General features: G+C 58.5%; 12 protein-coding genes across 12 annotated transcripts; 8 read left to right on the top strand and 4 right to left on the bottom strand.

The window, feature by feature from the left end:
* Positions 1–147: 147 nt before the first annotated feature.
* A1Q1_01884 (uncharacterized protein) lies at positions 148–483 on the top strand (the record flags this gene model as incomplete). Its single annotated transcript, XM_014324892.1, has 1 exon — positions 148–483. One exon carries the CDS (start codon positions 148–150, stop codon positions 481–483), a length of 336 nt encoding a protein of 111 aa, XP_014180367.1.
* A 738-nt stretch (positions 484–1,221) lies between these two features.
* Positions 1,222–4,188, top strand: A1Q1_01883 (uncharacterized protein; the record flags this gene model as incomplete). Its single annotated transcript, XM_014324891.1, has 8 exons — positions 1,222–1,411; positions 1,513–2,011; positions 2,052–2,145; positions 2,204–2,297; positions 2,438–2,843; positions 2,900–3,205; positions 3,246–3,443; positions 3,552–4,188. 8 exons carry the CDS (start codon positions 1,222–1,224, stop codon positions 4,186–4,188), a joined length of 2,424 nt encoding a protein of 807 aa, XP_014180366.1.
* Positions 4,189–4,573: 385 nt separating this feature from the next.
* On the bottom strand, positions 4,574–6,247 carry A1Q1_01882 (uncharacterized protein; the record flags this gene model as incomplete). Its single annotated transcript, XM_014324890.1, has 1 exon — positions 4,574–6,247. The coding sequence occupies one exon, from the start codon at positions 6,245–6,247 to the stop codon at positions 4,574–4,576; it is 1,674 nt and encodes a 557-aa protein (XP_014180365.1).
* Positions 6,248–7,734: 1,487 nt separating this feature from the next.
* A1Q1_01881 (uncharacterized protein) lies at positions 7,735–10,585 on the top strand (the record flags this gene model as incomplete). Its single annotated transcript, XM_014324889.1, has 9 exons — positions 7,735–8,061; positions 8,255–8,484; positions 8,567–8,660; positions 8,712–8,807; positions 8,853–8,890; positions 8,936–9,328; positions 9,384–9,728; positions 9,809–9,956; positions 10,007–10,585. 9 exons carry the CDS (start codon positions 7,735–7,737, stop codon positions 10,583–10,585), a joined length of 2,250 nt encoding a protein of 749 aa, XP_014180364.1.
* A 180-nt stretch (positions 10,586–10,765) lies between these two features.
* Positions 10,766–11,767, bottom strand: A1Q1_01880 (glycoside hydrolase family 2 sugar binding protein; the record flags this gene model as incomplete). Its single annotated transcript, XM_014324888.1, has 1 exon — positions 10,766–11,767. The coding sequence occupies one exon, from the start codon at positions 11,765–11,767 to the stop codon at positions 10,766–10,768; it is 1,002 nt and encodes a 333-aa protein (XP_014180363.1).
* Positions 11,768–13,314: 1,547 nt separating this feature from the next.
* Positions 13,315–14,607, top strand: A1Q1_01879 (uncharacterized protein; the record flags this gene model as incomplete). The annotated part of the gene is made up of 3 exons (XM_014324887.1): positions 13,315–13,361; positions 13,421–13,801; positions 13,893–14,607. The coding sequence occupies 3 exons, from the start codon at positions 13,315–13,317 to the stop codon at positions 14,605–14,607; spliced, it is 1,143 nt and encodes a 380-aa protein (XP_014180362.1).
* Positions 14,608–14,703: 96 nt separating this feature from the next.
* Positions 14,704–14,991, top strand: A1Q1_01878 (uncharacterized protein; the record flags this gene model as incomplete). Its single annotated transcript, XM_014324886.1, has 1 exon — positions 14,704–14,991. One exon carries the CDS (start codon positions 14,704–14,706, stop codon positions 14,989–14,991), a length of 288 nt encoding a protein of 95 aa, XP_014180361.1.
* A 283-nt stretch (positions 14,992–15,274) lies between these two features.
* A1Q1_01877 (uncharacterized protein) lies at positions 15,275–15,847 on the top strand (the record flags this gene model as incomplete). Its single annotated transcript, XM_014324885.1, has 1 exon — positions 15,275–15,847. The coding sequence occupies one exon, from the start codon at positions 15,275–15,277 to the stop codon at positions 15,845–15,847; it is 573 nt and encodes a 190-aa protein (XP_014180360.1).
* Positions 15,848–16,141: 294 nt separating this feature from the next.
* A1Q1_01876 (uncharacterized protein) lies at positions 16,142–18,025 on the bottom strand (the record flags this gene model as incomplete). Its single annotated transcript, XM_014324884.1, has 1 exon — positions 16,142–18,025. The coding sequence occupies one exon, from the start codon at positions 18,023–18,025 to the stop codon at positions 16,142–16,144; it is 1,884 nt and encodes a 627-aa protein (XP_014180359.1).
* A 462-nt stretch (positions 18,026–18,487) lies between these two features.
* On the bottom strand, positions 18,488–20,527 carry A1Q1_01875 (uncharacterized protein; the record flags this gene model as incomplete). Its single annotated transcript, XM_014324883.1, has 5 exons — positions 18,488–18,511; positions 18,565–19,470; positions 19,531–20,051; positions 20,110–20,135; positions 20,481–20,527. 5 exons carry the CDS (start codon positions 20,525–20,527, stop codon positions 18,488–18,490), a joined length of 1,524 nt encoding a protein of 507 aa, XP_014180358.1.
* A 245-nt stretch (positions 20,528–20,772) lies between these two features.
* On the top strand, positions 20,773–21,857 carry A1Q1_01874 (nicotinate-nucleotide pyrophosphorylase; the record flags this gene model as incomplete). Its single annotated transcript, XM_014324882.1, has 4 exons — positions 20,773–20,964; positions 21,008–21,063; positions 21,142–21,734; positions 21,772–21,857. The coding sequence occupies 4 exons, from the start codon at positions 20,773–20,775 to the stop codon at positions 21,855–21,857; spliced, it is 927 nt and encodes a 308-aa protein (XP_014180357.1).
* Positions 21,858–26,019: 4,162 nt separating this feature from the next.
* Positions 26,020–26,733, top strand: A1Q1_01873 (uncharacterized protein; the record flags this gene model as incomplete). Its single annotated transcript, XM_014324881.1, has 1 exon — positions 26,020–26,733. One exon carries the CDS (start codon positions 26,020–26,022, stop codon positions 26,731–26,733), a length of 714 nt encoding a protein of 237 aa, XP_014180356.1.
* Positions 26,734–26,735: the final 2 nt, after the last annotated feature.

Here is a 26,735-nt window from a genome sequence, read left to right as displayed (position 1 = left end):
CTTCCTGCAAACTCGGATAGTGGAGCCAAGCCCAGAGGCCGCAGGGCTTTTCGCTGCTCGGAACCCCTCGATTCTCATTTCGTTGCGCGAAATCGCGCAAAACGCGACGAGTGAGCACAAGAGCGCAAGAGCGCAAAGGACCGCCTGATGGCACCTGGCAACTTGTCTTCGGATTGGTCACCACAGTTCAAAGACCTGTACTATCAAGCAATCGCCCGCCTTCGCGGCCACCTAGACCTCGCCGCCGACACTGTGTACAACGACCTGAGTCGCGACTTGAACTATCGCGTGCTGCAGTACGTCGAAGGCGTCCCCGGTGCCCTGCGCCAGGAGTTGGGTTTGCACGACGTGAACGAGGATGTGAGGGAGCGTGCGAAGAGGCTTTGCGAGGCGAATCGCGAAACGGCTGCCAAGCGCCGTAAGCTAGCTGGAGAATGTGCTGAGTTGGAGAAACTGGAGAAAGCACTCGAGGGGTGCGTGTAGTTTTGCTCAGTCGTCCTGACCTGAATGCATGTGCATAGTGGCCAGTCGAGGGGCCTCGAGATACTACTAAATGTCACTGACAAATCTGCAGCCGTGGCGGCAAATCGCCACTGAGATGAGGACATGAGTTGCAACTCGTTGCAACGAGTCGTGGTGGCGTCGCGGAAGCAAATGACCCTGACGTAAGGGAACATGGCGTATCACAGTCCACCTCATGTACACGTCAGGCTGTGCCTGACCGTGCCTGGAATTACTCGGCGTTGCAGTATTAGGGAAAAGTCTGTAGCGGAATATAGTAACGCCCCCATGTATATGGCCATGTAACTGAGAAATGTAGAGCAATTCAAATAGCATGTGAATGCTACTGCCGTGTCTGTCGTCTGCGTTCCCCGCCTCCACCTCCACCTCCGCCCAACTCCCCACTCATTCCTCGCCCGTTCCTCATGCCGCTCCGCCTTCCTCACCATCACTCACTCGTTCGCAAATGGTCTCCTCCCTCTCAGCTTCCAATGTTTCATACACGTCAACTTTCCTAATGTGCAACTGTCACAGGTCTGTCACAGATCAAATGACCATTGCCCTTGTGTGCGCCAGTTCTCATGACATCAACCGACTCGGTTTCTTCATCAAGCTACAAGAACAAGAACAAGCTCTAACTCACTGACAAGTCGACCGACCTTCCGGAGACCGAGCCGAACTCACCCACCTTCTGCCCGCATTCACTCACCTTCCCCTAGGATGTCCACTCTACCGACTCCTCCTGTCACGCGTAGAAGTTCAGCTGCAAACAAGAGCACCGCACTCGCCCGAGCCTCCACTCTTCCCTCTCGTCCTTCCCCAGCGCAGGACAGCGGCAACGATAGCGAGAACGATAGTGGGAGCAACAGCAGCGAGAACAGCGGGGACGAAAGTGATCAACGTTCCGACAGTGAGGTTGAAGACACCAGCAAGGGAAGACCACCGGGTAGAGACGCGGATCATGCCCAAGTTTGCTGAAAGGCTATTGATGCTCTCTTAAAGCTTGAGTAGGTTTCCGTCTTTTCCGTCCTCTGACGTTCTGTCCGAATGTGACGACTGAGACTTCAACGAAGGAGACTATCCCTATTCCCAAGCTGGTCGTGTGTGGGGGGCAAAGCGCGGGCAAGTCGAGCATGTACGTTCCCCTCGCCGTGAGGGCGTCAGTCGCTGACAGTAGTCTCTCGGAGCTAGTCAACGTAAGCTGTAGCTGGGAGAAAGCGATGGCTAACCGGCTAGGTTCCGCTCTTGCGAAACCCTCGCATGTCTACTCAGTGAGTACTATCGCCGCGCGGCACACTCACGTCAGCGGCCCCTTCGAGATCCATTCTCGTTACTGCAAGGACAAGTTTGAGGCTCTCATCGATATCATATACAAGAGCCGCTCCGGCAAATTGGTCAAGGAGCGGTTCACTAAGAAGGCTTTGAAGACTTCCCGGGAGCTGGGAGAAGCACTCAAGCTCGCTGGTGATGAGCCCAGGCGCATGGAGGTTGGAGAACATGAGTCTATCAGGTGAGATATCGCGACCTTCAGCTTCTGACCAGAACTTCAGGTGCTACGAAGATCTGAAACAGATGGATGCTATGGAGAGAAAGGCCGAATCAGAGTCGTGGCCGGACTTCACTACTGGTAAGGTGGTGGTTCACGTAAGTCTTGGTGATGAGCCATCTACTGATCTGACGGTAGGTACGGGGCACACTGCAGCCCAATGTCTCTGCAATTGACCTGCCTGGTAAGTCACCTGATAAGACGGAGCTCACTTCAGGTATTGGTCTCAAAGATCACGAACTTTTTATGGGTAATTGCCAGACTAGGTCCAATACTCATCTCGCCAGAGCTGTACGCCCAATACACGAAGCCGAAAGACAACCTCGTCATCATGATTCTGGTCGCCGGCGGTGGGGTGTCTCGGCGTTGAGATGATGGCTGACTGTGCAGTTGATCCTGAGCCGCGGAGCGAGCTCTTCCGCGCGGTCAAGTCCTGTCGACCCGAGTTCGAAGGGACCATGTGTGAGAGCTCCAGTCGGGGGCAAGAGCTCATTAAAGGTCTTGTGAACAAGTTCGATAAGGTGGAGAGCCCCCTGCAATCTACGTGGGGTGATCTGCTCGGGGGCCGATACGATGCGATGCAGGAGATCACTCCCGAATACGGATACCACCCCTGCGTCATGCGGAACGAGGACATGAGGAATCAGACTCAAACTTCCTCTTGGAAAGCAAAGCAGGCCAAGTTCTTCAACGCAGACAACATGCGGCAGCTCGCCGAACATTGTGATCGCAAGTTTGGGTGGGGAGTTATCAGCGCTCTGATCTACGAGTTGTGCGAGGAGCGTGTTACAGCGAGGTAAGTTGGCCCGGTCGATTCCTTGCTGACCTTATCAGCATCCCGGCCATCGGCAGAATCGTTGTTCAACGCCGTACCAAAGCTACGACCGAGCTCGACGAACTCACTCCCGAGGTCGAGGACGGTGTGGCATCTCTTTACGACCAATTGATCGAACCTCTCTCTCGGTGGATTGAAAGGGATGTCAAGTGTCGCGCGTCAAAGATCGAGGGTGTCCTCGCGCTTCAAAGCAAGTTGAAAGATGAGCTCTCGAGGTCGATTTCAGAGTTCACCACCTCCACGACACCAAGCCCTACCAATCATGACGGGAGCTCCAATGTGCATGCATCGACGGAAACGAAGATTGCGAGGAAGTTGTTGGAGTGAGCGATGTTCCTGTAGCACGCTAACTCTCACTCTCAGATACCGCAACTTGAGAGATGCCTCTGCACCTGACATCGGTCTGGCGGTCCACGAGCTGTACCAGGAATGTATAGCCACTTGGGGCAAGAAGATTGAAGGCACAGTGAAGGACGTGTTCGAGGCTCTGTGGGGAGACATCGTAGCCGACGCCATCAACACTGTTTGCTCCAACTTTGGCAATGCAGAGTCCGCTGTGACGTGAGTGACGAGCAGTGAAAACGAGAAGCTGACGTCAAGCCGGGCTCTGCAAAAGTTGCGTGGCCTCCACGAGAACGCCGCCATCGCTTTTGCTCGCGATCTGTTCAGGAAGGAGCAATGTCGTAAGGACTTCACTGTTTACCGGCCTAGCTACGAGGAAGACACTGCCAGGATCGCATGGGAGCTGGAATCTCGCGACCGCACTACACTCCCGGCCTCCACTACCAATTACAGTCGCTCCCAATCTGCGCCAATCCCTTCGACCTCGACTCAGCACACCACCAGCTCGCCTGCCTCCAGCCCAGCCCACTATTTGCCTAATTCGTCCCCACCCGACACCCACCCGACTCAAGCCAGTACAGCAATCACCACCTCGAGCTCGGGGTTTGTTTTCCGACCGTTGTATCCAAAGGCACCTGGCAACTTGTCTTCGGATTGGTCACCACAGTTCAAAGACCTGTACTATCAAGCAATCGCCCGCCTTCGCGGCCACCTAGACCTCGCCGCCGACACTGTGTACAACGACCTGAGTCGCGACTTGAACTATCGCGTGCTGCAGTACGTCGAAGGCGTCCCCGGTGCCCTGCGCCAGGAGTTGGGTTTGCACGACGTGAACGAGGATGTGAGGGAGCGTGCGAAGAGGCTTTGCGAGGCGAATCGCGAAACGGCTGCCAAGCGCCGTAAGCTAGCTGGAGAATGTGCTGAGTTGGAGAAACTGGAGAAAGCACTCGAGGGGTGCGTGTAGTTTTGCTCAGTCGTCCTGACCTGAATGCATGTGCATAGTGGCCAGTCGAGGGGCCTCGAGATACTACTAAATGTCACTGACAAATCTGCAGCCGTGGCGGCAAATCGCCACTGAGATGTCCAAACTTGCCCTCCGGCCATTTTTCTTCGTCCTCATCACTCGCAGACCATAGCGCATGGCTAAGCTGACCTACCCCTCCCCTGCAACCTATATGGCTCTACTACTGTATGCTGAGCGTCCTGCCCTGGAGGATCCGCACCACCTCTGGGCCACGCAATGGGGTGGGAGGAGGTCCGGGGACTGCTAATCCGTTACGACGGATGAACACTGAAGCACGTTATCGAACAAGTACAAGATGCATAATCGCCTACATAATAGCTATAGACTAGTCCCAGTCCCCCCACACGTCGTTGATGTCCTGGGCATTCCCGTTCTCGTCATAGTATCCCGAGTCAGAGCCGACGGGCACGGAGCCGTCGTAGATGTATCCGTCCGAGGGCATCTCTTGCTTCTGTGTGCTGGGGTCGTCGAGCCACTCCCAGCTGAACCCGTCTTCCTGGGACAGGATGCCGAGCTTGTCGCCCTTCTCCTTCCCGTCGGTCAGGTAGTAGAAGAGCACGGGACTCATGTCGATCGAGTTGTATCCGCACGGCGCGCAGCCGTCGAGCACCTGCGCCGTGGCGCTGCGATTGCCATAGCGTACGCGCACGAGGTGGCCGCAGAACGGCGCGTCCCAACTGTCCCCGGACCAGAGCTCGTTCCAGTTCACCATCGGCAGCGCAACGAGCGGGTACGTGTCGGGCGGATTGTCGATGCCGCACGCCGTCTTGTCGTACCCGTGGTTCTCGTCGGGATTGGCGAGAGAGTAGAACGTCGCCTGCCCGCCGCGGCGCGTGTTCAGCGACGCATACGTGCCGAGCGCGTTTGGCTTGGCCAGCTTGAGCCAGTCAGGGCCCGAACTCGCGTAGTCGTTCTGGCGGGGCACGTAGCGAAGCGCTTGGTTGTAGGCGGCCGGGATCTCGTCGTTGATGTGCCGCACGTCGTCCGGCACCCAGTCCGAGGGGTTGTACGGGTCTACCCAGGCGGTGGACCCGGTGCCGTTGTTGTGGCTGCCCTGGTTGTTGCCGTTGCCGCTGTTGTTGCCCTGGTTGTTGTCCTTGTCGCCGTCGCCGTCCTGGTCCTCGTCGCCGTCGCCATCACCGTCGCCGGTGCCGTGGTTGTTGTTGTCTTGGCCGCCGTGATCGGTGTTGTTCCACTGGCCGTTGTTGCCGCCGTGCTCGGTTTCGTTCCACTGGCCATTATTGCCGCCGTGGTCCGTCTGATTCCACTGGCCGTTGTTACCGCCATGTTCGGTCTCGTTCCACTGGCCGTTGTTACCGCCGTGCTCGGTCTCGTTCCACTGGCCGTTGTTGCCACCGGGGTCCGTCTGGTTCCACTGGCCGTTGTTGCCACCGGGGTCGGTTTCGTTCCACTGGCCGTTGTTACCGCCGTGCTCGGTGCCGTTCCACTGGCCGTTGTTACCACCAGAGTCCGTGGCGTTGCCACCGTTGTGGTTGTCGGAGCCATCCTGGTTACCAGCACCATTGTGACCATTGTCCTTGTCCTTATCGCCGTCCTTGTCTCCATTGTCGTCCTTATCATCGTCCCAATCGCCATTGTCGCCGTCCCACTGCCCATCGTCGTAGCAATCCTCGTCGTCGTCGTCATCATCCTCCGGGTCGGTCCAATAGTCGTGATCCCACTTCTTGCGACCCTTGCGGTTCTTCTTGCGATTCTTGCACTTGTTCGGGCGGTCCTTGTCACCGTTGTCTTTGTCACCGTCCTTGTCGGTGTCGGTGTCGTTGAACTTGTGGTTGTGACTTTGGTCGAGGTCGGGCAGAGTGTTGTTGCCCGGCAGCGTGCTGTTTCCGGGTCGAGGCACACAGCTGCTGGTCGCCTTGCGGCGCGAAATACGGATCGCCCCAGGGGGGATCACGTGGGGCCCAGGTGTTGGGAAGGGTATACCCATTGTCTCCTGGACAATGGGTAGGAGCATTAATAGAGATGGTAGCAGCTTCATGATGGCTGAGGGGCGCCGTGTCGGCCGGCGACAGGCGGTATAGGTTGGTCGGAGCTGGGGGGCTGGTTGTCGAAGGGGGCGGAGTCGGGGTTGTCACCAGCGTCAAGCCGGCGGTAGCGTCTATGTACGTTCGAAAGCCGTCAAGGCTTCGTGTCGGACCAGCCGAGAGTCGTGGACCAGCCCGAAGAAGATTAAGAGGTGTGGTTGCGACGGACCAGCCTGTTGCGACCAAGTGTGGTAAAGTGTTACAGGGGGTAAAGAAGATCCTCCTCCTCCTCTCTTCATGTTATTTAAAGCTCTTTGTTGGTGGTGCGATCGCCGCGGGCCATACGCCGTGGACTGCAAATCGCTACCTGGCGAGAGACGCTTGCGGCCAGGCTGATGCAGGCTTGCCAGTGTCCGCTGGGCGCTGGGCATTGCAGCCAAAGTAGCGCCAGTGAGGGTCCCGGTTCCGACGTTCCGGGGACAGAGAAGGCGAGTTCAATGCTTCCTTCGGTCATCGCCTCCTGCAGGCCGCTAGCGCGGGTCATGTCAATTCATCGCCTGGCGCCATGGAGGCAGGATGTTGCAGGATGAGGGCATCCCTCCAATTCAGACGCGGGCAGGCCCAGGGCCTGCAAACTCGGATAGTGGAGCCAAGCCCAGAGGCCGCAGGGCTTTTCGCTGCTCGGAACCCCTCGATTCTCATTTCGTTGCGCGAAATCGCGCAAAACGCGACGAGTGAGCACAAGAGCGCAAGAGCGCAAAGGACCGCCTGATCGCGTTATCCTTTAAGCATGAAGGAGTGACGCCAGAACGTAAAGCTTGAGCTTCTGGGTGCGCGGCGTTGAACTCTCCGAGACGTGGACAAGCCCTTGGCACCCATGGCTGAGATGCTTGGTCCAGCTCGTCGTCTTGGGTCGCTTGGGTGTCACTGGAATCTTGTTGTTCCGGCACTGCGGTCACGCCTTTACGTAGCGGGCCGGCGGCGAAAAGAAATCAAGCACGTCGGTGGAGTCGGCGGGAACCGTTTGTTGACAGTGTTTGGTGAGACGGCCCGCCCAAGGAAACAAAGTTGCCTCCGGAGCTAACTCGGAGCCCGACACTCCAACCGGTACGCTGCGCTGAACTTGCTGTGCACTGACATCGCGTTGTTTGTCGCTGCTGCGAGGTGACAAGCCGTGAGAAGACGTTTGCGAACGTGTCAGGCCGCAAGGTCGGAGCAACTCTGCTTGCGGGGCGAACGGCGAACTTGGTGCAGGGAGGGCTGGACAAGGCGGCGGCGGCGCTGCTGGGCACCAGATCGCCAGGCACTTGGCAGGAGCGGGTGGCTGGTCGCAATCGGCTCGACCGTCGACCGTGGGAGACCTGCACGGACATCGCCGATCACCCCGTAGCACACCTTGGCGCAGTGTGGAGGACGTCCACACTTTCGCGCCCCCTTTGCTCTCTGTCTCCTCCTCCTTCCTCCTTACAGTCCCTCTCAGCATCATCGAGGCTCCCGCACCATGCCTTCGAGACTCACACACATCGGTGCCCGAGACGGTCTGGAATTGCGATACACACCGTCGCCCCTCTCGCACACAACGCATCCTTTCGTTCCCACTTGCTCGGGCAGTAAACTGTCTCCAGAAGGAACGCAGCACTTCACCAACTCATCATTCTCCTTTCACACTGAACTAACCCATGATAACCCCACTGACACCCGCGTCCTCGACGAGGAGCTCACTCTCCATGGCAGTGAGGGCAACCTCGACCATCTCGCATCCCGATACCCCTCGATCCAGCCAGCACGCAACAGCTATGCAAGTTGTCGACCAGCTGCGCTTGACAAAGTAAGTTCACCTCTCGCACCTGAACTGATGACAGCCCAAACCAAGAACTGCCTCTCCCCACTGTAGTTGTGGCCGGGGCTCAAAGTGCTGGAAAGTCTAGCTTGTCAGTGAACAATTGCTCTCACAAACTGACTTTCAGCCTCTCTGCGCTTCTGGACGTACGAATAGGCTTGCGTTGCAGCACTGATGTCAGATTCCTTTGCACAGCGATGTCGATACAGCGACCTTGTACGGAAACTTTGTCACCTCCGCTGACGGACACAGTGGACCGGCCGAGATTCATTCACGCTGGAAGAATGCACCCTTCTCGGCTACGATTCAGATTGAGCATCTGTTTAAGGACAACGGCAAGACGGAGTGGCGACGTCAGTCGTTTACTACCTTGCCCATCACCAACAAGGAGGAACTGCAGTGTGCTCTCCGGTGGGCCGGCGACGAAGCGCGGCGTCTCGACAAGAGGATGTCGATGAGGTGAGCAAGTACAACCCTCTCGGCTGACTTTCAGACCCTACGAACAGCTTCTCTCAATGGACGAGGAGGAGATCGGCTTCGGGGCCGAGAACCTGGCTCAGTTCACGTTCAACAAGATCATTCTCTGGGTGGGCGGCAACGCGAAGTATTTCTGACAGCAGGCTGAAGGACCAGAGCAGCGCGACATTTCTGCCATTGATTTGCCTGGTAGGCAGGTCCCGCGAAAACCGTTGACACCACAGGTCTGGGCAATCGCCACAGGGAACAGCTGGCAAGTGTGTATTGCATGACCTACTGATCTCTCCTGTACTGACAACCAGGGCTCTACGATCAAGTTCTCAACCGCAAGGAGTGTTTGGTGATCATGGTTTTGTCGATGTCCGGAGGTAAGACCACTCGTTAGGTTTGCGGCACTCACCCAAGATGATCCTCAGCTTGACCTCCCAGTGGTGTCCGCTGTCAAGCGCGCTCGACCCCAAATGGAGCGCGTTCTCGCCATTCTGACCAAGGTCGACAAGGTTGAGAGCGTCGCACGCACTGCCTGGGGCAAGATGGTTGCGGGCAGCTACGAAGCGATGGATTCTGTCAGGCCAGAGCACGGGTATCACCCGTTGTACTTGAAGACCGCCGATATGTACGAGGACGGTATGTCCAAGGAGGACTGGCTCGAGACGCAGGCGGACTTCTTCCAGAGGCCAGAGATCCAGCGTTGGGCTCAAAAGTGCGGGCGAGCTCTCGGATGGGCGCCTACCAGTGAGAAGATCTACGCGCTGTTCGCCGATCTTGTTGAGGCTCAGTGAGTCTTACCGGATGACTTGGAACCCCTGCTCTGGAAAGCTGACATAGTCCAGAGTCCCCGTCATCAAGAACCGCATCGAGTTTGACCTGGAGCACACTCGTCAGGATATCTCGAAGCTGCCACCGCAGGTTGACAATCCCTCGTCTCTGCTCCACGATGGCGTCATTGCACCTGTGACTCAGGACCTGGCGCAGTCGTTCGAGAAGCGCTGCAGTCGCATCTTGCAACTGCTGACGCCTCTTCAAGATTTGCAAGTTCAGCTGGCCCAGAGCATCGAGGACGCGTACCCTCTCAAGGACGTCAAAGTCCGTGACAAGGTTTCTACAGCTTGGGCAGCCCAAGCGCTGACTTCACAGGAGAAGCACCTCTTCACAATCATTCATTCGAAGCTTCACGAGTAAGTTTTGATGCCGATGCAGACTGACGCGAGATACCGCAATGTCCGCGATGGTTCGCGCCCCGACATTGCACTTGCAGTCCACGAGATGACGAAGTCATGTCTGGTCAAGTGGGGTGCCCTCGCCTTGACAGCCAACGTTCAGGCATGGGCCGCTCTGAGCAACATGGTGGACGAGGTCGTTGGGAGCGTCGCTGGAGCTCGCCCTCGCATTCTCTCACGCGCAACGTGAGTACCACGGGATTTGACATTGCCTTACCATAAGGGTGGCCTTCGAGGACTTGCGCCGCACTCAAGAGTCCGCCGTTAGCGACTACATCGGCTCGATCATGTCGAAGGAACTGGAGCGGCAGGATCTCATCGACGACAACTCTCTCCTCTCTCAGGAGGCTGCGGAGGTCGTGAACCTCTGCGCAGCCGAGTTCGTGCAGTACTGTGTTTTGTTCGGGGGGACGATCGATCTGACCGATGACGTTGAGCCGCCTGAGTCCAAGAAGTTCTTCGATGACATCTACCCCGCTGAAGGTACCGAACCCATCGAGTGGCCGAAAGCCTACAAGGACATGTGTATTGAAACAGCGGCTCTCGTCCACCACCGCCTCACCAAGGCCGCGAGGAGGGTGCACGAGGAGCTCCTGCGGGAGATCAACCACCGCATGCTCCGCTTCATCAAGGAAACGCCTGCAAGTTTGAGGACTGCATTCGAGCTCGACGCGATGTCTCCGGAGAAGAAGAGGAAGCTGTCAGAGCTGTGTGACGTCAGCAAGGAGGTGGCGGAGAAGCGTACTAAGCTCCTGGACCAGCAGAAGAACCTGCTTGAGCTTCAAGACCTTATGAGGACCGGCCTTGACAACTGATTGTGCGCGAGCGCACACTAAGCGTATTCATACTCATACCCTGTATGCATAGTTTGTCTGTGAATGAAGAGGGCGCTCCTAAGGTAGGATGGGGAAGTACATGGGTGTCGGCAGCGTCTCTCGCAGGGCCTCGCCCAGCGGCAGATGAGACCATCAAATAATTGGAAGAAGATTGCTACATTACCACTTCTTCGTCACATCCTCCGCAAAGCCGTCAAGGTTGTCAAACTCAATGACCTCCTCTCCGTTGTCGAACGTGCCCTTCCAGTATCCGAAGCACTGATCAGTGCGGGTGGTGACCTCGGGGGTCTCGTAGGCGCTTGCCTTGTCGTAGTACGGCGTGAGGACGGCGTCGAGTCCGGCACCGTGAACGTGCCACGGCTTCATGGGGTCCTCCATGCTGTAGTCCCAGGTGAGCTTCTCAGAGATCTTGAACACCTTGGTGCCAAGCAGGAACGAGTTCTCGGTGCTGCCAGTGCCGTCGGTCCACTTGTCACCGACCTGGAGACCGATCGTGCGGCCCTTGGTGTCCTTGCCGCTGCCGGCTCCCCAGTTCCAGTGGACGTTGGACGGCCAGCGTCCACGACCGTGGTCGAGCATAGCCCAGCTTTCGCCCTTCGGAACGGGGAACGTCTCGTCACCGATCGTAACGGTGCCCTCGGCGGGGCGGCTGATGTCCTTCACGGTGTACTGGAACAGGACGTCGTCCCAGGGCACGACGACCGCGAGGCGCTCGTGACCCTCGGGCATGTGCGCCATGACGTCGAAGGAGGCGCCCGGGATCGAGGCGCGGATACGCGTACCGCCCGGCACCTGGTCGATGTTGACGTGGATGTCACCGATGTCGGCGCTGGCGGGGCCGTCCTCAACATTGGAGGGGAGCTTGACAGCGTCCTCCTCCTTGGCGCGGGCGGCAGCCTCGACGACCTTCTGCGTCCGCCTGTCGAAGATCCACACACTCGCCGGCGCGAAGTAGTCGATGTTCGCGATCGAGAATGCAAGCAGGTGCGTCGGGGTCATCACGAGCCAGTACTCCCACCGCCGGTTCTTGCCCGTAAACGTCGTTCCGTCGATACCGGTCGTGTCCACGATCGGCTGGCGGGCCCAGCCGTGCGCCGCCTGGTTGAACTTGCCCTCGGCGGTCGTGAGGACGACGGGACTCGTGAGCTCCTTCTCAATCATCGTGATGGTCGTGGCCGTATCGGGGGATGAGGGGCGACGGACTATTCCGACGAGCTCTTCAAGTATGCCGCTGCAGCTGCCCATCGCAGTCGGCCGCAAGGTACCCCGACGCCGGACCAAGATTCTACCGCATGCCGTCGATATCCGGCGCTTGGCGTCAGAACCGCCATGACTTTGAAGTCAGGTCCCAGAAGTCAAACCTTGTTGTCGGATGACGCCGAAGCCATAAATTGGGAAGCCCACTTGAAGATCTGTCATGATGCTGCGCCTAGCGCCTCCCCAAGGCTCCGGGACGAGTCAGCTGAGTACACACTACTCATGCGAGGCGGCGGTGCTTTGTCACAAACAAGGCGGACATTGGGAATGTGCGGAACGGACGCACAGTCACGGCCCCGAATGAGACATTCTGCCGGTTCCGGGTCAGCCCCGATACGAGGGCTGTCACCCTTCAGCCTCCTGCCCATTCGGGACGTCTGCGCTCCTGCCGATTGGACTCGTCCGAAGGAATAGATGTCGGCAGTTGCCGCTGCTCAAACTGCTGTATGCATAGAGAGGGCATGCTGTAAGCATAGGCGATTGCAAGAGGGGAGTAGAACAGTTTAGCCTGTAATGTTATCACGGCGTATGTGCGCCGAGCGAGCTGATCAGCAGGGCTCCGTCCAGGGCGATCGGTGACCCTCTCGGAATGCAAGCTGAATGGTCGTGTGCGCCAAGATCTTTCAGACCCCGCCCCACCGCGTCCACGGAGCAAGCCCTGCCCCGCCTCGCGGAAACTCCGGCCGTGATGGCTCGCCGTAACGTTGCCGATTCGTCGTATACTGCGTATAACGCGAATTCCGCGGGGCTCATGTGCTCTCCATTCGCTGGCCCCTCGCGCTTCCCCTCGCGAAGCCTGGAGCCTCATGCGCCTCACGGGGTCCACGGGAGGCTCCTTGGCTTCTATTCACAGACTCGTTCCGTCACTACAAAGTTCAGTGCCTGCACCCTTCCGGCCCCGTCAAAGTCGCCGGGATGCAGCTCACGGCAGGCGACAAGGGCCCAGCTCCAGCAGGCCGCAGGCGGCGCCGTCTGCGCCTTCTGCGCCATACGCCCCCCTTCCTTTGCGCCGTCTGCCGTTGCCAATCTCAGCCCCATGGGCTTCAAGTAGATCCGCGACGGGGCAGCCTCGCTGCGGAGCTTGAGTGCGGAATGGCCCCAGGAGGCCCCAGCTCGCGCATGTGTCCGACAAACTCGAACTTTTGCGAGCGATGACGGATATGAGCGGCTCAGATCTCCTTCACAGAAGCGATAGCCGACGCACAGACGGCGAGAGAGCCGTAGATGTTCTGGATCGTGAATTGCAGCGGACATTGCCGTCTGGAGTAAAGTTCTGCCGTGCTTTCATTGAGATTGGCTGACTTCATTCAGACCCTCGCTTGGAGTGTCGCGGGTTAGACTCAGAGCATATGCTTGACAAACTTGTGGGTCTGAAGAGATCGAGCATGCATACATAAAGGCAGAGAGGGACGCTAGTGGATGGGCCCCCACGGACGACTGCGACTGCCACAATGCCAACCTCGTTCTACAACGGAATCGAGAACAACACCAACCCAACGTAAGTTCTTCTGCTTCAGACCCTGCTGACTCTAGGTGGTGGAAGGACCCGGGACTCAGGCGCAATGCGCTGTGGGTGTCGCTGTCTGCGCTGCTGTACGGTGTCAAGGGCTACGATTCTGGGATGTTGAACGCCCTTCAAGCCGTTCCCAAGTTCTACGAAGCTTTCCCTCAACTCAAGACCGATTCTCGTCTTCTCGGCACGACGACAGCATTGATGTACCTCCCAGGCTTGGTATTTCCTGCCTTTGGTGCGTGGCTCGCAGACAAAGTCGGTCGCAAGATCCCGCTGCTCGTCGCCATCTTCGGAGCAATCATCACACCCATCATCCAGGCGTTTTCCGTCAATCTCGGTCAGCTCATGGCCGGTCGCTTCCTGATGGGCATGTTCTCCTGCGTTGGCGCTGTCTCTGGCCTGGCTATGTGTGCTGAGCTTTCTCAGTGAGTGTGCATTGGAGTTTCATCGAGAAAGTTTGGCTCGATACGAAGAGTGGGAAGGTGTGGCACATGACCTCTTGACTAACATCCGCAGCCCTCGTTTCCGCGCCCAAGCCATGTCACTCCAGCTGAGTATGTACTTCATCGGAAACATCCTCTGCTCGTCTACGTCGTACGCGACTATTGCGCACCTCAAGCAGTCGACATGGTCGTACAAGCTTCCCCTTCTGCTCCAGCTGGTGCTCCCCGCGATCTGTCTCCCTCTCGCCATTTGGATCCCTCAGTCGCCCCGCTGGCTCATCTCCAAGGGTCGCGTCGAGGAGGCTCGCCAGATCCTGGCCAACTTGCACGCCAACGGCAAGCTTGACGACCCTCTTGTCGAGCACGAGATCCTCGAGGTGGAGAATGCGATTGCGCTCGAGAAGGAGCAGCACGTCGGATGGCTCTCGCTCCTCAAGACCAAGGCGAACCGCTGGCGCATGTTCATCGTCGTGCACAGCGCCGCTGGCGCCCAGCTCAACGGTATCGGTATTATCGCATACTACCTCGTCCCCATGCTCAAGGTTGTCGGCATCACCGACTCCAAGGTCCAGTCCCAGCTCCTGATCGGCATGGGTGTGATGAACCTCTGCGTCAACACTGGTGCCACCTACGTCGTCGACCGTGCCGGACGCCGGCCGATGTGGCTCTCGTCTACGCTCGGCATGCTCATCTCCCTCATCGTCATCACCGGCACCTCGGCCGCATTCACGAAGAACCCGAACCCGTCGCTTGGTAGTGCCACCGTCGCGTTCATCTTCCTCTTCTAGGCCTCGTTCGACATCGGATGGATGCCCCTCGGCACGCCGTACACGACCGAGATCCTGCCCTTCTCCATCCGCGCCAAGGGTATCGCCGTCTCGACCATGTCGACCTACGCCTCGCTCTGCATCAACACCTGGGTCAACCCGATTGCCATGGCCGCCATTTCCTGGAAGTACTACTTTGTCTACATTGGCATCCTCATCTACCTCTTCTGCGTCGCCTTCTTCTTCTTCCCCGAGACCAAGGGCCGCACGCTCGAGGAGGTCGCGTACGTCTTCGGCGACATCCCCGAGGATTCGCTTACCCGCGACGTCCATGTGTCGGAGAAGATTGACGGCGACTCGGAGTCCATCAAGCAGGTCAACGCTCTCCCTGACGGCCGTGTCTAAGCCTCTTGGCTCGGTGAGAAGGGTTTTTGTGGATCTCGACCAATTTCGGAGTCGTTTTGGGGTTCGAGGTTTCTGCACCTGTCCCGATCGCTCGGAAAAGACAAAAGGGGCTTTGGAGACGCACAAATGTGCGATGGACTTGGTCCTCATAGTACTGTGACTATAATATCGTTTCATGCATCATTGGGTTATTGTCTTGGACAGGACTGTGCCGCCTTGTTAACGGGTGGCAACTGATTTGCGGGCCTGCGTTTGACTATGCATTTTCGACATACATTACAGCATGGCAGACCAACCACAGTACACCTACAACAGCTTCAAGCGATCACCCAGCATCTCGAGCGACGACATGCTGTCGGAAGCAACATCTTCGGCTCTGGGATTGACAGGCATCCGGTATCCGGCCAACGACGAGGATCGCTGCGTGGAGGGAAGGACAGTCGATGAGGTGGTCACTCTGATCCTGGACGGGTCAGAAGACCTCTACCCCCGTGCCAGGATGCACCTTGAGTCACAAGAACCCTGGGTTCTGACGACTCTCTACTCCTCTCTCCACGCTTACGACCTGGAGCTGCACGCGACCATACTCGAGTTCCTGCTAGAGGAGAGCGACGCGACCAAGTCGGCTAGCGTGCAGGAAGATCTCAGAGCGGTCGCGCTCACGAAAGCATTCTACTGGATCGAGTACCACTATCTGTCGCCAAGCAAGGCTGAGACTGCATGGAATCGATATCAGCGCACAGCCAGCCAACGGGCCGCACGGCGGCGACGACTAAGGACGGACACGACTAAGCTGCCGACGCATAGCACCGAGACGGTGACGGAGTGGACATGCTCTTACCAGCTCTTCGATTGACCATGCATGCACCATTATGTTAAGGCCCAACACTCCCTCTGCAGCCATAGAAGCTGGAGAGTACTTCCGGGCAGTATTGGTCGGTGCCTTGTACGTAATGACCGGATGTCGTGAACCTTGTTCCTCAGGTATGCTGCGGCGGTCATCCTCACCCGATGACGACCACAGGTGTGCTGAGGTCTGCTCCGTCGCTCCTCCTGTCCATGGGTCAATCACAATACTGTTCATGCGCTCTCTGGCTTCACAGTAGGACTAAACTCGGACTAAGTTACTGCTGATACGTAAGGACCGTGGTTACACGAGCGCCCTCTCCCCCTCTGTGCCCGTGATGACAATGGCGGGCATGTCGCCTCCGTTCTCCTCCGTGTCGCTCTCCTCCCTCTCTAGCCACGTGCCGATGGGATTCGGGCTGAGCTGTCTGTTACTAGCAAAGCTCTCCCTTGAGCTCTCGTACTCCTCCTCCGTCTCCGTGATGACGCCGAGGATATTGGTCGGTGTGCCGAGCACGCGGACCGTGCCAGTCGGGCTGGGAGTGTTGTTGTGGCCGCTACCGTGGCCGAACGAGTCCTCATCGTCGTCCTCGTCATTGTATCCACCATACTGCCCCTCGAAGCGGTCGTAGTGCTCGTCAAGCTCCTCCATTGAGTCACTCTCAGGGAGATGCCCGTAGCTGCTCTCTGAGTCGGTCGTGTCGAGACCGTCGTCGTCGTATCGGAACGGCCCCTCCGACTCCTGACTCGTCGTCTGGGAGGCGAAGCTCGGCGCCTGCAGCGACCGCCCGGAGCGCCCGCTCTTGATGCTCCCGTTCTCGTCATGCTGAGCGTGCTGGGAATTGGTCGAGGAAGGCTTCATGGAGCCCGGGGGCACAAGCCCCGCCTGGTACAGATCGTAGTGATCGTCCAGGACGCGGTCCTTGGCGTGCGTGCTGTGCGTGCTGTGCGCGTCCGTGTCTTGCCCGCTCGCTTCACGCGACGTGGCGACGCCTTTGGCCGTGTCACCGCTCGCGGCGCTCGCGAAGCTGGCATCACTGGCGACGCTGGCAACACTGCATGGCTTCTCGGTCCCGTCGCTACTGCTGGCGTCGTCAGGGCTGCCGTCTCGGTAGCCCGCTTTGCGACTGCGTCCGTAAGCCGTAGCGTCGAGACACGGCTCGCTCGGGTCCGCGCAGTCGTGCCCCACCGTGTCGAGCTGCTCTTGCGGGAACTTGAACTCGGTGTCGAAGTGCCAGCTCAACCGCCACTCGTCGAGCGCGCCGTACGTCCACATGCGCAGGAGCATGCCACGCACGACGGATCGGCAGGCGGCACAGCGCACGCAGCAGTAGCCGAGGTGCGCGACCAGGGCGGCGTCCTTCATCTTCTCGAGCTTCGCAAGCCGCGGGCCGAGCACACGCTGCCGGCGGCGCAGCCAGCGCTCCCCCTCCGTCTCGACGTGGACGTATCCGTCTCCTCCATCCTCATCGTCGTCATCCGACGATAACGTGCCGTTGACCTCCTCCTCGCTCACGTTGCAGATCCGACACGGTCCCTCATCCTCGAGCGGGAGTGCATCGATCGCGTCCAGTCGTGTCTCGAGTTCGCGCCGACGGGCGAGAGCGGCGCGCATCGCCCGTAGCGCAACGGGGTGATACTCTTGGAGCGCGCGCTGCGGCCAGCCCGCGAAGTCCTTCTCGTGGAACCCTATGCCGAGAATGGGCGTACGGCAGGCGGCGTCCTTCTCGAGCTGAGCGGCGAGGTGGGGCGAGTTCTGCGCAACCCAGCGCTGATACAGCGACATGAGCGTGTACGCGATGACGGGGTTGTGCGAGCGGCCGAGGTGTGGGCGCGGGCCGGCGGCTTCGCGCGCGACGTACGCCAGCGGACCGCACAGCTGGTAGATGAACGTGAGCGACACGAGCTCGTCCAGAAACTCCTCGGTCAGCTCCGGCACACGTGGTGCGCGCCCGCCGCCGAGACTGCCTGTCAGCAGGTCGAGCGTGAACAGGAGCGTCTCGGACGATATGAGCGCGAGTTGGATCGGTTTCGCGACTCGTGCCGCCGCATAGTTCTCGAAGTACGTCGACAACACGGCGAGATCCTCGAGCTCGACCCGGAAGCGCACCGCGTCCACCGTTTCGAGGATCGCGCCATTCGTCGGTCGCGTGTACCGCGGGTGGAAACGTCGGGTGTCCGCTGCCATGGTAGGAGGAAAGTCGGTCCGCCGGTCGGTGGCAGGGCAGCGGGAAGTCAGGTCGAACTGCTCGAGTCCCACTGTTCGTCAAGGTAGTTCGATCAAGTTAATGAGTGTTGCTTTTCAATCGTGACGTGTTCTGGTGTTCTTGGTGAGTCTTCGTGACATCGTTCTGGAGATAGGAAGGCGCATCCAAATCTTGTCACGACCTGGTCCGTGAGCGGGCACGCGAACATTGCGCTCGCGACGTTCTGTCGGCCAAGCAACCCAAGGTTTGAGAAGGCGCACGGACCCTGCAGCGCCCAACCGGCCAGAGGCGATCGCTCGCAGGACAGTCTTTCGCGGTCAGGAACGGGACAAACTCGCAGGCAGTTAGGTACAATCATGTCACCGGTTATGAACATGCATGCAGACGTGCTTGATGGATGGTAGTATACAGTTGCTTTGATTGTGGAAATGTGGAATCGTCGCTTAATCGGCGAAGAACGATGTGAACTGCGGCATGCGTCAGTGATCAGGTGTCTCACCCCTGCTGTTTCGATGCTCACCTTGCGACCAGAAGAGTCCTGTGTAGGGTCCAACTCATCAGGTTCCAATTCCTCCTCCTCCTCCTCCTCCTCCCCAACTGGCTCAGCCTTGATATTCTGGGCCGAGTCATTTCCAAAGATGTCGTCGTCGGGCTCAAACTGGCCCTGTGCCGCGCTCCCTGTCCGTTCGGGCAGCGCATCGACGCCTCCTGGATGATCAGGCGCCTCAGGGATGTTAGCCTGAGAAGCGGCTCGAGCGGCATGCTGAGCTTGCTGTCGCTGGGTCGACATGTTTTCGGCAGGGAGGTTGTCGAAACTGATGTCGTCCCAGCCAGAAGGCACCTCGTTGTCCTCTGCGTGGCCGGCACCTCCGTCATCACCGCCGCCCGCTTCATCATCCAGATCCGCGTCGTCCATGGCCATGTCCATGTCTTCAAAGTTCAGTCCCGCCATCTCCAGCACCTCCTCCTGCGTCAGACGGATGCTCTGGCTTCCTCCAGACTGGAACAGCGGTTCAGGGTCGGCTTGCGCCTGCGTAGCAGCACGTGGAGCCTCCGATGTCATACTCAGGCTGGCGCGCAGCCGCGAGGGTCGGTTTGAGCCGCTGGGACGCAAGAGAGTTGCGGAAGCGCGTCGACTTCTGGGATCGACGCTGCCGTTTGCGGGGGCCTGCACACTGGCCGTTCGCTCTCTGCTAGAGGCGATGGAGGGCTGGCGAGTGGACGCTGATGTACTCTGAGGTGCCGCTGCAGCTTCCTTCTTCTGCGTTGGCTGATCGTTGAATGCGTCGCACTTGGTGGTGGCAATGGCGCAAAAGATTTCAAACAGCGTAGCCTCATTGTTGTATCGGTCGTCGCCAATGTACATCGAGCTCAGCGTCAGGGGTTGCGACGCTTCCGAAAATCGAATGTCGAGATCCATCACGAACTGATCGGCAAGTTGCAGAGCAGCCTAGGGTCAGTTCACCAGCAAGACGCCTGAACTCACCTTAAACTCGCGCATGGGCAAGGCGAGATCGACATCCCCGTCGTCATGGTAAACTCCGTAATCCTTGAACTCGCCGACGTTTAGCTTGATCTCCGTCGACAGAGAGGACGAAGGACCATTGTCAAAGTTCTTTACACGAACTTCCTGCTGCCCAAACCTCCACGCAAGCTGACTGTCTCCCTTAACGGCACCATTCGGGTTGGAGCTGCCTCCAAATGCGATCGAGAAGTGCTCCAGCCAGTCTTTCAGCTCACGGGCAGAGATCTGGAAGCCGGAAGGAGTAGAGTCGGGGTCGACAATAACGCGGAGAAACTGCGACGCGTGAAGATGAAGGTTGTGCTTCTTGACGACGCCGTGATGGTAGACGAGCCTGATCTCCAGCCTTGCTGAGAGCTCGTGAACACGAACATCGTCGTCTTCCCCGTCGTCGGCCTGTGTGTTCGCCTTCAACCCGCCCTGAGGGTCGACGATACGTAGATCGATGCGCTCGACCTCATTGACGGCAGAGGCTTTGCCAATGACTGCCAAAACGGACTGATATTAGCTTGGCATCGACGGACGTAGCTCACCTTGACGTACAGCTGGCAGTTGACGCCTCGCCGCTGCTGCTCGGCAGTTCCCACAGCCCGGAACTTGGAGAAGAATGAAGGCAACAAGGAGAACAAACAGTAAGCGGATTTGGATGAGTTCGTCACCGCGAGTTCCCACTGATGTCAGTTCTGGAAGAAGGAAGGCCAACTCACGATATCCTTGTTCGCGTGGATGCAGAGATCGTCACCGAATCGTGCAGCACATTGCAGGAGACGGAGGAAGTCTGGACGTTAGCTCAGGCTTCGAGTTGTCCAGCTCACGCTTGATGTTTGGCTCTCTGATTGAGGCCTCCATTTGCGCTTCTGGCCAGCCATGAAGGAGTGGTCAACAACGAAAACAAGACCTCCACAGCAGCTCACCTCATCTTCTCGTTGACTGCGTGCGGACGCGTGCCGGGGCGCGTCATATCGGTGCCTGAGATATCGGCTGACTGGACTAGCGCGGAACCAAATAGCCAGCCTGCGATCACCCGGCTGAACGGATTCCCGAGGCTCTCCGTATCTTCGCGTCTTCGGCCCTGCCGCGGGGCTCGGCGGGTCCTGATCTTCGCGCACCTCCCCCGTAACTGGCCGCACATCGTCTGGTCGTTGTCTTCCTCCACCCCTACTGACCTTCACTCTCTTTGCTCATCATCTATCTCTCCCTTGCAAAATGGCCGCTACCGCCACCACCGCTGAGATCGCGACCGACCTCCTTTCGGGCCAGCAGCTCGCCCACCTCCTTCCTCCCAGCTGGAAGGAGGACATTCCCAAGTGGTTCGCCGAGGACACCCCCAGCTTTGACTGGGCCGGCTTTGTCGTCGGCGAGTCTGACCAGGAGGCCTTCCTCTGGGGCAAGAGCGGCGTGAGTTAGCTGATCAAATCTCTTACGGGAAGCTAACGGAAAGGGTGTTGTTGCCGGTGTGCCGTTCTTCACCGAGATCTTCAAATACGTCGACTGCTCGTAAGTACTTCGATATAGTGGATCAGAGTCTTGTGTCTGTGAAGCTTTTTGATTTTTGCCCACAAAGCTGATTTACAGTGTTGAGTGGCTCGTCGAGGAGGGCACCGCGATCCCCGACGGAGAGAAGACGAAGTGCGCCATCGTGCGCGGAAAGGCTCGCAACCTCCTCCTTGGCGAGCGTGTCGCTCTCAACCTCCTCGCTCGCTGCAGCGGTGTCGCTACCGTCTCGCGGAGGTTCCGCGACATGGCTCGTGCTGAGGGATGGAAGGGCCTGATCGCTGGTACCCGTAAGACGACTCCCGGCTTCCGCCTTGTCGAGAAGTACGGCATGCTCGTCGGTGGTATCGACCCTCACCGTCACGACCTCTCGTCGATGGTCATGCTGAAGGACAACCACATCTGGGCAACTGGCTCGATTACGAACGCGATCAAGGCCGTCCGTCGCGTTGCCGGCTTCTCGCTCCTTGTCAACGTCGAGTGCCAAGACGAGGCTGAGGCTGACGAGGCCATCGCCGCCGGCGCCAACATCGTCATGCTCGACAATCTCACCGGTGCTGACCTCCACGGCGCCGCCAAGTCGCTCAAGGACAAGTGGCGCGGAAAGAAGGAGTTCCTCATCGAGACCTCGGGCGGTATCGTCGAGGGATCTCTCACTAGCCGCGTTGGACCTGGTAAGCTGGCCAGGTCGAGTAGCCAAGCTGATAACAGACATCGACATTCTCTCCACCTCTGCCGTGCACCAGGGCACGCCCCACGTCGACTTCTCGCTCAAGATCCATCCTGTCAAGAAGTAAACCGGCCCGGAGGCCGGAGTCAAAGTCGCAGATCACGTGCATGCAGTCCATCGGGTTCTTGTCTTCGCTAGTGCTCACATCGCTTTCCGAAGGTTCAACGTTCATTTCGAACTTTTGTCGCTCAGCGTCCGGGAGCCCGGCCCGGAAGTCCCGGCGAAGCAGAAGCAGAGTGCGATTTGCGGGAAAAGCGTAGAGCAGCCGACGCCGCTCGCTCAGCCTCACTGTGCTTCTTATTCTTCCGGATGTCCCCCATGTGCAGCTCTGTGCAGCTCCGTGCGCAACATGCTACCAGCAAGGCGGCGATCAACAATGCGCGGAGAGGGGGGCGGCCTGGACTGTGCGTTATGGCTGAGACTGGCGGCTGAGGCTGGGCTGGCGGAGGCTGGGGACGCGGCGTCTGCGACGGCCTCCGGCCTCGAAACGGCGCCATATCGGCGTGCATAGGTCTGTACGCCGCGCGCTGAACCTCGCACATGCGCACACAGCTCACACAGGCCTGCTGGAAAGCGTCATTGCATTCCTCGCCAGCATCAGGATTGATGGAGTCAGAGCGTCGTCAGTGCATCTCCCCTATCCCTTCCCGGCGGCTGTGGGTGCTTGGCGCGTGAGCATGTCAGGTGATCACAGACATTGGAGTGAAGTGACGATTCAAAGGAGTGACAATTTCCATCTGGGCCCCCAAGTCGCCCCAAGTACTTGTCATTCAAGAGGTCTCGTGACACTGCATAGTGCTGTCCCAGTCAGAGTCCAACAGAGTGGTACGAGACTCCGCGCCAAATGCACCATCGGGCCTGGACCTAAAGTTGGAGAGTGGGCTGGAGGCGCGAGAGGTATGTCGTAATGGCCGCGCGGGAATCGAGTTCCAGATTTGCCTTGGGAGTATCGACTGCGGCGTCTGCGTCGCTTCGAAAACTCTTCTGTGCATTCGGTCGCTTCGGTCGCCCGATCGGTCGCAGCACGCAGCATCGAGTAGGGCTTTCGTAGGTTCATGCATACGCCCTCTTGCCGCCGGCAGAAGTGCCGGAGGGGCTCGTGGACAACGTCTGCGTTGCTTCGGTTTGTGCTCAAGTTCTGGAACCAAAATGAAAGGACGAGGCTGACGAGGACGTCTGAGGGCATACGGCGTGAAGCCGTGAGGCGCGTGAGACTCTTTCATCCAGGAACGCGAGGAACGCGAGGAACGCGAGGAACGATGGTGTGAAGTGCCTTTGCCTGCCTTTGCCTTTGGATGTGTCGTACGTGTCGTGAGAGTTGGGCCAGGAGCGCAGTGGTCATGTGCCCACTTTGCTCTTACGCGACGGCCACGTCCGTGGAACCGTGGCGTTTGGTGTCCTGCCATCCTGGCCTGGGCGTGGGGGACCGTGGGGTTTTTGGTGCGTATGCTCCGCCGGGAGGCGTCGAGGCGCACGGCGCCATCGCGCACATGAACCGAAAGCAATAGAAGGGAGCGGGAATCGGGCCAGGAATGCGCAACCTAATCTGGGGTACTCACGAGCGTCGGCACTCGAGGAGTCGAGCAAGCAAGCAGCTTGCCACTCTGTCTGAGCGTAGCAGAGGGGCGCGCGGAACAACGCACACAAACATTCTTAAGCTTCCCTCCCGTCCCACTTCTTTCTCTCCCCGTTACACTCTGCACGAACTCGAATCTCGCTCTTATCTGTCACGGCCGCGTCATCACTCGTCACCGCTGTCGCACTCGCGCACTCGACACACAGTACACAGTGCACGGCAGACATTGCGAACCTATCTTATCTCTCATCTGCACTCTCAACGAACCCCACGAATCCGCACGACATTATGCGCCCCGGAGACACACCGTATCCGCCCACTCGCCCGTGTCCGCCCATGACCCCCGTTCCGCCGAGTGGGGGCTGGAACTGGAATACGCGCAAGTAGCTCCTGCTGAGCGCGGAGCGTCGCTCGAGTGGTGAGCTGTCGCGGAGTTGCGAAAGCTTACGCTCAGCAACCTCCTACCGCCCATCATGTTCTCTGTGTTGTCGAATACACACACCACCGCACACTGTATCCGTCTCAAAGCCACCCAGCTATCCGCTGTCAACACCACTCCACTCTGAACGTCCACGGCGCCGAGGGCTCCAGCACTCGCCCGTCGCAATCAGAACGATCCCGCCCGCCATGCCAAGCCTGGTCCCCGCTACGTTTGCCTTGATCCGAACCGGATCATGCAGAGAAGACGAAGCGGGCTGCAGCGCACGACCACGACCTCGAAACGATGTTGCCCCCCTGTTCGTCTTCCCGTTCGCGCTCCGCAAGTCCGCGACCCCTGCAGCTTCGCCGGACCTTCGCGATAGCGACCTGATAGTTTGTCTCACTAGTTGTTCCCCCAGTGTATCATAGCCCCCTCACACGATCACGCATAGCGCAGTCTGTTACATATGCATTGTCCGGTCTCTCATCGTCTCCATCCTTCTTCCGCAGTTGCGCAGTACACGATCGTCTCGTTGCTTGGCAAGTCACGATCTCCATGAGCAAAGGCTGCAGACGCGTCTTCGGTTACGGGTTTGGGTGGCAAAGACCCTGCATGCACACTGTGAACACTAGTCATTGAGATCCCAGTCGGAGAGTCTGGAATCATGGCGGCTGTCACGGTTCCCAAAGCGATTCCCACGGATCTCGGTCTAAGCCGGCAGAGATTTCGAATGAGAGGCCGTAATCGAAATCAATGGATGATCCGAGCTTCCGAGGGTTTGATGACCGATCTCGGCGTCTCTCGAAGCTTGTCTCTCCCTTCATTGTCACCGCAATCACCGCGGCGCAGCCAGTGACGAGCAGAGAAGGGGCTGCGAGGTGGAGCTACTAACCATGTTTGTGTGTGCATCCCTCTGCAGTGTGTGGAGCAAGTGAACAGTGTGCGATGGAGTAGATGGGTCAGAGTCCGCCGAATCACACGCTGCTCCTGTATCCGCACAAACTGCTTGTCGATTCCATACGCACTCTCAAATACATCTCTGTCACCGCTCGGCTAGCCAACTCACAATGGAGCGACGGACTATATCGAGGACTCAGACCACGACACTCATCTCCCGGTGCAACATCTGAGCTGGCTGCACCAGCTTTTTGAGGTGACCGAGCACCGCCTCGAGAACACCAGCCCACTTCATTCGCGCATCTGACTGGTCTCACTGAGCATCTCGATCGAACAGAGGCATAGCTGCACACTTGCTCAGGACGTTCAAGCGATCCACAAAGATGGACGGCAGACCTTATCACACGCGAGGCACGGCCCAGACAATATCGCAACTCCATGCTGTGCCGTCCCCTGGCCGTTGACCGCGTTTCGTCCTTATCTCATGCCACTTACTGGCCAGATGACTGCCATGCCTGTCTTGGCAATCCGATGCCTCGGAGCAGATGAAGAGGAGCATGATGGCATGCCGGCTTGGCAAGTTGGAGAACATGGGTGAGTGCGATCGAGGCCGCACGGCATGACGTCTGACGCGATGGTCGATGCGTGGCATTCTTGCACTCCACTCAAAGAGTGCCACTTCAATGCCTCAAAGCCTGGCCAGTGCCTCAAGCTGTGGCAGTGCGCTTGCCTTGTCAACGGCAGCACAAACTGGAACGTACGACGACGGCAGTCTTGGCGTGCAAATACTGACATTCTGGCTTGACCACGGGTTTCTTTTTGCAGACTTAACCAGCAGGCTCAAGCTCAGAAGCGTGGAGGTGGCACAGGCCTTCCTCTGGTGCGATGCTTGCCCGATAAGAGCCTCTACACGAGTCCAGTTATGAGCCGGCACCGCTTGTCTTGGCGTAGCCGAGAATGGTACACCAAGTTTAATCTTAGATAGCTCTTTACCTGGACATGCCTTGACAATCACAGATGACCTCGTCTCCAAGGCATCAAGGAACATTCGTGGCAGATGACCTTGAGCTTCATTGAGCTTCATCGCAATGAGATCTGCTCCAACGGCGAATTGACGATGGCCGCAGCTTGATTGTGGAGTTAGCTCCCCCGCTTTACCGATCTTCTGCGTCAGCGAACTCGAACATTGAAGTCGAGTGGCCAGTACGGTATAAAAGAGACAGCGCGGACCGGACATCTACTCCATCGATTCGTTCGAGCCAACCTAGCCTTACACACCCTCAGCTTTCTACCTTCAACCGCACCCCTTACCAAACATCAACACTCGAGCCAAACATGTCCACGTCTGTCACTCAAGGCATCCCCGACGTCCCCGACGGACTCACGCTGTACACCGACAGCGACGGCTGCCCTTACGGGTGCTACGTCCGCGTGAGCCTGTCGGACGAGCTCGTCATCAGCGGGACGGCCAACCAAGCCGACTTCGTGTACAAGATGTACGACGAGCAGTGCAAGGGCGACTTCCAGAGCGGCAGCAACGAGATCACAAGCTGCACGGGGGCGCCGACGACCGTGGTCAAGACGGAGTCATACTACAACAGCACGGACGAGAGCTTCTGGTTCGACGCCGAGCTCTCGGGCACGGCCAAGGGCGAAGCCGCCATCGACCGGTACATGACTGTGCTGCGCGGGTCTGCGCTGGGCGCAGTACGCGAGACGGGCCAGTGGAACGACCTGTTTCCCTGTCGGGACGGATTCCTCCCCAACGCAGACCCGGACATGTCGGCCGGCTGCGATCCTCACGAGAACAGATACGGGTACATGTCCTCCCGCGTCTCGGCCACCATGTACGATCTAGGCGAGGACGGGCTGGGCGGTAAGAACCTCAAGGGTGAGCTTGAGCTTAGCTTCTCCGTTCAGAAGACGGAGAATGGCTTCTGCAACGCTCTACAGGAGTTTGGATCCGCCCTCTCCATCGCGCCCTTGGGCACGGGCAGCTCCACCGCCCTCGGCGTGGCGAACTACATCGTTGGGCTGGCCTGCAGCTGAAC

Source organism: Trichosporon asahii (assembly GCF_000293215.1).
Source record: "Trichosporon asahii var. asahii CBS 2479 unplaced genomic scaffold scaffold00050, whole genome shotgun sequence".
Classification (NCBI taxonomy): domain Eukaryota; kingdom Fungi; phylum Basidiomycota; class Tremellomycetes; order Trichosporonales; family Trichosporonaceae; genus Trichosporon; species Trichosporon asahii.
Note: the sequence above shows the minus strand (reverse complement) of the source record. Positions and strands in the feature narration are given on the sequence as shown.